The 8,036-nt window shown below is 41.3% G+C and overlaps 1 protein-coding gene across 7 annotated transcripts in view; it reads left to right on the forward strand.

Moving 5' to 3' along the window:
• The window catches only part of GABRR3 (gamma-aminobutyric acid type A receptor subunit rho3), a 33,703-nt gene extending 25,767 nt beyond the window's left edge, over positions 1-7,936 (forward strand). For 2 of the 7 annotated variants that reach the window (XM_052794849.1, XM_052794852.1), the window contains 4 exons: positions 1,216-1,368; positions 3,713-3,909; positions 4,893-5,148; positions 7,281-7,478. In XM_052794849.1, coding sequence (XP_052650809.1) covers positions 1,216-1,368; positions 3,713-3,909; positions 4,893-5,148; positions 7,281-7,462 — 788 coding nt within the window. In that variant the 3' untranslated portion in view covers positions 7,463-7,478. Of the gene's footprint in view, positions 1-1,215; positions 1,369-3,712; positions 3,990-4,892; positions 7,479-7,903 lie in introns of those variants that run through there. The other 5 variants (XM_052794850.1, XR_008236355.1, XM_052794855.1 and 2 more) reach the window with 5 other exon arrangements.
• Positions 7,937-8,036: the final 100 nt, after the last annotated feature.

Raw genomic sequence — 8,036 nt, forward strand, 5'->3', positions numbered from 1 at the left:
GTGAAAGGAAAGACTTTTTTAAGTTGCAGGGACCACTGGGAAGTACCTGAATAATGCATGTACCATATCTGTTAATTAGAACACTGCCCGTTGTAGATGTACCCTTTTCTTTGGCTTTGAGGTTTTGTTTCAGTCAGGAGGTTCCACTTTCTCTTTTATTTTGCTTCTTGTTGGAAGAAAATGATTACACATAGACCCTGCCCCATGAAGTAAGTAATAGTGGGGAACAACTGGCACAACTCTAATGGGAGCCATCTCCCCCTGAAGAGTCTAGGGCGAAAAATGGACAAAAATGCAGCTCACAAAGCAGCCTTCTGCATTTTAGGTTCTTCATATCCTTTCCTGTGAATCTCAGTGAACTACACATGCATAGCATTTAGGCTTTTGGAGTTCTCTGGCCTCCAAAGGAGCAACAATTTCAGTCCATTTTTGAGACAATAATCTTTAAAACCAAAAACCTTCTCCACAGCTGAAAACACATAGGGCATGGTTAATATTAGATGGGGTTATTGTTGAGATATTCTTTTTTATAAAGTCGCTATTGTGACGGCATGACTGCTCCAACACAGGCTTGTTGGTGTCTCTATTTGTACTGGACAAGCAGATGCTGCGCAGCCAGCCGCTTTTGTCGTCTTTCTTTTCACCTCACTATAAACTGATTTCCCTCCCGTCGCAGGTGGTATAGCACGCAGGCTTTGCTGCACAGACAGAGCATGGCCCAAAATTCACTAGGTGGCACCCTTTCCTCTAAAGTCAACGCTGGGCAGGCAAACCGGTCTGAACCATAGGAAAAGAAGTGCTGCTTGTTGCTGCGTATTTGTAGCGTGAGAGGAGGCAGGCTGCTTTTGGGGGGAGGCAGGGTGTTGGCTTCACTGTCCTAGCTGGACTGGACAATTCTATTCTGTCTGTATTCTCCCGGCAGTTTCACTTGAAGTCTATCCACTTTTTTTTCAATTTCCTAACCTCAATTATAATATAGTATTTTATTTATGCAGTTGTGTTGCTTCACTCCAAAGGCAGTAGTATTTTAATGAGGTACGATGGACAGTTGGTAAAGCACTATATAAAACCAAGGTGGTGGCAATATTTCTTAGACGTTTACTATTACTGATGTGGATACACCATTCCTACTGGAAGGAGGGGGCCAGTGAACAGAGCTCACAAATAACACAGCTCTCCTCTCCCCCAACCTGTTTCTCCCTCTTTTTTCAATAGGTTGGTACAATCGACTTTTTATAAACTTTGCACTCCGGAGACATATTTTCTTTTTTGTGCTACAATCCTATTTCCCAGCCATGCTGATGGTGATGCTGTCTTGGGTTTCGTTTTGGATTGACAGAAGAGCTGTTCCTGCCAGGGTATCACTAGGTAAACCTTTAATGTATATTCTTTTGGGAAGTACAGAATGGATAGGGGAGAGGTTTTGAAGTTACCTTAGCTTCTTATTTACACAGGACATGAGCAAGTATATCAGGTAATTGCCTGAACAAGACTATTATTGCCACTGTTGTCACTACCACAAACTCCTTTAGTCAGCCTCTACATTTGGAAATGGGATGTTTGTTCAGACTGGCTTTGCTGTATTAGAAAGCAGCTCACACACCACAGAAGGAAAAAGGGATGATTTTACAGATTTCCCTATGAATTTTACTTCATTCTTTTTTTTTTTCTTTTTTTTTGCAAAGACTGGGTTTTTCCTCCCCTCTTCCCAGCAAAGTAACAGGTAGTAACAGGTAGTCAGATCTCTCCCCAAATCCATGGTTCATGAGAGATGAGGCATAGCACAATCTATCTAAAAGCTTTGCAGCTGTGCTTTCTCTCAGAAACATTAGATAACTTCCTACCAACTTGGAAGCAGTTTTCTGACTTGTCCTATGTAGCAAAGCCTTTATTTGTTAGGCACCTTGAAAATGTTTGCTTTGGTGCCTTAACTGTGCAAGGCACACAGGCTTCTGTGGAAGGTGAAGAGTAAGTTGGGCATCTTTCTGCTGTCACAGTTTTGTTCTGAACACCACAGCTCAGGATAAAAAGACTAATTATGGTGGGTTTTTTTATAACATTATTGTTTTTCTCAGTGATGAATCAGTTGGTACCACTTCAAGACTGCCTTTGTTGAGAATTTAATGCTGATGGCCTTGGAATGAGTACATTTTTTCAAAGATTAGCATCTCTGTGAAGATCTGATGGAAATTTGTTAAGATATCTAATGTAACCATAATGCATTTGAGTCCTGCAACAGTTGGTTTAAGAATTAGTAAAAAAGCTCCTGTTTTTAATTCTCACTGATGCTAGTCTCAGAAGCCAACTGTATGTTGCCATATTTCTTAGACGAGTGCAAATTTGAGGATTTTTGTTTAAGAAACAAACTTGCACATACTGCGGAAGCCCTCAATGTTTATCTATAGCTATATCAATCTAGAAAAAATAGGACTGTAGCTACCTCAGATCCCTTTCTATTGGCACAGTCTAAAGCTGTTAATACATGAGACATAAATCTATTTGTTAATCTAAAAACAAATTATGGTACCTCCTACCTACTTTTATTAATGCATCTACCAATTCCTTTTATTTATAAGAAATTTAACTTCATCTGTAAAAATAAAGTTTTAATTCTCAGTAGGTCATTTGTAACGTCGTCAAGATGGTTTTGCTGATCATGTTCTTTAATTTATATATGCATTTCTGCAGAAGGTTATGCATCAGGAGTTCTATGAATAATGCACATTTAATTAGCATAAGCATACATAATTTATAGGCATGTTAACAAGAAAGTCTAAAAAGCTTAGCTCCCTAGCCTATACATATTTTAAATAAGTAAATTGATTTCCTCTCGTATGGTATGCTTCAAACTCCACCCTTCAACCCAAGGGACTTGCAGAGAGGGAGAGGGAAAACTCTTGTATGTTCCAGTGGACTTGAACTAGCATAAAACTGGAGAAAGGCTACATGCACTGAGATCCAGCTGAAAGGCCATGCTATCACCAGTGCTTTCTCACAGATGTTATTGAGATGTCTTCACTTCCAGTGTTACATTAATTTCTTTAAAAGCAGGGCCTGAGTTGGGTGTTGGTGTTTTGGTTTTTTTTTTTTCTGACATTGAGCAAAACAAAATGAGATGAATAGTTGCATGTAAGAAGAGAGACTGAAAAGATGAGAGTGAAATTCTGGACACACTGAAGTAAACAAAAATATTTCTTAGTTTCAATGGATATAGCATTTTTACGCTAGAGTGTTTTTAGAGCGCCATGGAGTTATGATAGAGATATACAAGAACTACAATTTGAGAAGGGGTTGAGAGGGAAATTGGTGATTCTTTACTGGTTCTCCAGATCAAGAAAGCATATAGTGGAGACACTGGCTCTGGGAAGTGAAGGAAGACCACAAACCTGCTTTCATTTCTCTATAGCAGTGCCTAAAGCTGTCAGAAATGTGTTCCTTATGCTGCTGAATCACTGATGTTGTGTCCCCACTGTTTGAACCTGGTGTGCTGCAGCTCTAACTGCATGCACTGAGCAGAAAGATGATTTACTGGTTTCAGTATTGTATGTGATAGGTCCTTCATGGTTCACTCCACTTTTCAGAGCCTGTGCAATGAAGTTAAAGGCAGTGTCAATCATATGCACTCACAAAGCTGTGCTGTCCAAGCAATGGTGATGAGCTAAACAGAACCAGCTGGCCAGTATTATGATAACCTCCCCTTTTTCTTTGGCAGGTATAACTACAGTGTTGACAATGTCAACCATCATGACAGGAGTAAGTGCCTCAATGCCCCAAGTGTCTTACATAAAGGCTGTGGATGTGTATTTATGGATCAGCTTCCTTTTTGTCTTCCTGTCTGTCATTGAATATGCAGCAGTGAACTATCTCACCACAATTGAAGAGAGAAAGCAACTCAAAAAAAGGGGCAAGGTACAATCCTCTGTGTTTTGTTGCCTTCCGAAAGCATCACAGAAGCCACAGAGTAATCCTGATACACCACTGTGGTAACAGTACAGTAACCATCTCTGTGACTCCACTCTGTATCTCACTTTAGTTGGCTGAAGGGAGGAAATGTATCATCTTCTCTGAGATCTTGAGAAGGTCTGTGCTTTCTCTCCCTTCCTTTTCTTGTGGCAGATGTTAGAGAATACACCTCCTGATCTTTCCCTCCACCCCCCGAGGAAGGTAACCTTCATTCTGTTCTCAAATACCTATTGATCAAGGTATTTTTCCTCTCTCTGAAATATACCCCAGAATGCACTCATGTAATATTCCTTCCCATTTCCTGTGAAGCAGAGTCTATTTCTCCTTCTCCTGCTTCACCATTTTCAATTAGGAAGATGGGTTTAATGATGCCTTTTTGTCCCAAGACCAGATGAATGACAAGGTCACTTTTAGAAAAGTGTGCCTGAAGCAGAAATATTCACAAGTTAAACATTTGCTTTCTATGAAGCACTCACTTAAAACCTTTGCTTCAAGAATATCAGGAATAGCCCCTCCTGTAAACTCATTTGTTGGAATATCACATGGGGAAAAACACAAAAAGGGTGCGTATGTTGCTCACATGATTTGATAATCCCATCAAAAAACTACTCATGGAAATGTTTGAAGTCATTTCCCACAACTCCAGCAATGCAGACCTACAGGAGAGGCAGAGTTTGATTTTTCTATGTCAGAAGCTGGCAATAATCAGTTAGACAAGTGTGTTTTATTGCATGTATCCCCTTCCTTGCTCATGTCCTGCCCAAGGGGGCAGGCCCCACAGACAGCAATACTGTGAGGTAGCCCTGTTCTCCATATGTTCTCCACAGAGGGAACAACACCAAAGAGAGAGCTTTATTTTCTGTTTTATTTATTTATAATTTACTAAAATGGCTCCTGCTAGATGCAGAATAACTATTCTTTGTTGCCAGGCTTCAGGAATGTATAGTATTGATGCAGTGCAAGCAATGGCTTTCGATGGCTGCTTTCATGACACGGATGTGGACATGGACCTGACTGCTTTCTCAGACCGCTGTGAAGAGAATGAGACTCGGGCACGTGCAGCGAGCATCTCCAATGTGGACACAACTCGCATAAAGAGGAAGAGATCTCTGAAGGGAAACGTGGGCAGGATTATTTTACAGAACAATCATGTTATTGACACATATTCCAGGATTATATTTCCCAGTGTGTATATTGTGTTCAACTTTTTTTACTGGGGTTTGTACATATGAACAAAAACCATTATAAGCCAGACATTATTTTGCATATGAGGGTAGCATCGTGCTTTAAAAATAAGGCAACAGCAGTAGAGGAAAGGGTTAAAAGTTTCCAAAACTGACTTCTGCATCATACCAAGGCTGGTTTGGTTACTTTTTCAATTGGACTGTGCAATGCTTCATTGGGGCAAGTTAATGCACATGCTACTACCACAGTAGCATAGAAGCAGTTTGCTCACCAGGGGAGCTGTTTGTCACACACCTGAACAGACAGCAGCTCCCACCTGAGGTATAATCCAGTCTCTATCTACACTCTAACCATTCCTCTTTAATCAGCCTTTCTGTTTGTTCTCCACTTGTGGTCCATTTTAGTAGGCAATCAGCACCGATTGCCTTCAAATAATTCCTATCCTTATTTCACTTGCTGCATTTCGGTTTTGCTAGGCAACCTGTATGCACCTCAGCAGCCTTTGTCCTCGGATGGCAACTAGGGGGAAAGTGATTACGGCTTAGCGGTGGAGTAGGGACCAGCAGAAAGCAGGAAGCAAAGCCGATGGGGCTTTGTACATTGTGCATCATCAACACCTCTAGAAAAACCCTCAACCTGTCAGCTGTCCCTGACTTTCCACAGGACCACCGGGAAGGGCCTCTGTTTTGGAAAAGTCTTGCTCACTAGTCCCTAAGGCAGCACAGGAACAATGTCCCAGACAGGATGCACTCAGTGTCTTACAGCCACCTCCCAGGTGGGTGACTAGCATCACCTGCAGAAGCTATGCCCCTCCTGTGACACCCACACACCTGTGCCTCACATAGACCTGCTGTGATCACCTGCTTTCTGCATAACTGTTCATTTCAGAAACACAGGCTTTGAGGCAGAGATTTTAGAAAACCTTGTCAAGAAAACAACCCACCCATGTCTTCAGCAGAATCTGGTTCTTCTGCTTTATGTTGCATATGTGAGCTTGGGGTTTTACCCGTGCCCCCCCCCCCCCCAGCTTTTGAGGTCGAATGTTACAGTGAGGAGAAGCTACATATGCCCGCTTGCAGCACTAATCCCCAGCACAGTTGAAGATGCCACACTGAGACACACAGGAAATTGAAGGAACCAGCTGTGCCAAACCAGAGCCATATACAGGAATCCTGTCACTCCCAGATGAATCCTGCATGGAAATATCCTTAGGTTCAGGCTAAGGAGATTGGGTTAAGGATGTTCAGGGACACACACAGAAAGTATTCACAGCTCCAGAAAAGAATCAAGATTATTTTTGTGACTTTCCCAAATGAGGAACATTTTCCATTTAAGTTCCTTGGGTTTGTCTGTCATCTAATGAAGTGAGTTTATATTTAGAAAGTCAGTTCAAAATGATAATTTGTGGTGGCAAAAAATGTCACAAGCCAAATGCTTGGTCACTGCTTGGTCAAGATTAGGAAGTGGGAATAAATTTGGAAGCCTGAACCACTCTCCGGTTTATTTGATTTTCCTGCTCCAATATTGTTTGCTTATAGCATGGTGATGTCTCTTTCAAAAAGTTGCATTTGTCAAGCTCCCAATTACAGAGCTGGAGAAGCTGCTGACGCACTGCATGCCAGGTGACTGAAATCTGATGGAGTGAGTGGGTACTTTGGCTGCCAGTTCGTTGCCAAATGATCAGCGCTAAGATGGCTTTGATACTCTTCCAGGAAATTCTGTCAGGGAAAGCAAAACCGTACCAGGAATGACAATGCTGGGAACGTAAAGCGAAAGGACACGCAGGCAACAGCAACAGCACACCAGACCTCAAGCTGAGCAAATGTGTAATATAGATATATAAAAAAAATACCATGACATCTTCACTACTGCACTGCCATTAGGGAGGCAACCTGCACAGGTGTTTCTGTTTGCCTGAGAAGATCCCATCTAATTGCTCCAGATGTGTCATGTGTGTCCTAAACTTTTCACACAAACTAACATAACATCATTGTTTTCACATAATTTTTTTATCTGCCTTACAGGAAGAGGTATTTGTTGTGTAGCCAACAGTGAATCCTCAGCCTCCAAGAGAAAAAAATACCCATGTGCTTCTTGACCCAAACCAGTTCCCTCTTCTAAATTTCTTACAGGATCTGCAGCAGCAAAAGCCCCAGAGCACAGCATGCCCAAGCCCTGTGTAGGCTGCCCAGCAAACAGGCCCACAAATGGAAGTGTGGAGGAAAAGAGATTCCTGCCTGCATTTACCTTCCAGGCACATCCTATACAGGTGCCTGAAAGCTGCACAGCTTGCTTTGATGGAGGAAACTGTTAGTTACTTTCAACTGTGAATGTAACCATTGGCAAAGTGTTCTCCCCACGGAGAGTACTATATAGCAAGTTTTATTAGGATAATGAAGAAGATTGCACATTATGATGATGAAACTTAAATGCATACTTTTACAGCAAAGCTTTTAATTTTTATCTTCTCAATGCAGTGACAGGGATGATATCAGGATCAATTATACTTCAAAAATCTGTTGCTTGTATAAATAGTAAAAACCAACAAACTATTTAAATACATTATTTCTTGTTTAGAGGGTGCTGGAGGGCTGACTAAAACTCACATGACCCTTATCTGAAGCTTGTGTTATCTTCCAGAAAGGGATGGTAATAAATACTTTTAGTCAATTTGTCTAGACAGACCAGCATGGAAGTCTTTAAAAAAGTATTCACAAGTATTTCCCATTCCTGTTATTTGTGGCTGGTTTTGTAGCCAGTCAAATGTATGGGTTTCACTTCCCACAGCGTTTACTAGAAGTTAAAACGTCACGGCCATTATGTAAATACGTACTTGTTTGGGTATTCATCCTAGTCGTATTCAAGCTGAGAGTACTTTGTGGATTTTT

This window comes from Harpia harpyja, chromosome 8 (genome assembly GCF_026419915.1).
Source record: "Harpia harpyja isolate bHarHar1 chromosome 8, bHarHar1 primary haplotype, whole genome shotgun sequence".
In the NCBI taxonomy this organism is placed as follows: domain Eukaryota; kingdom Metazoa; phylum Chordata; class Aves; order Accipitriformes; family Accipitridae; genus Harpia; species Harpia harpyja.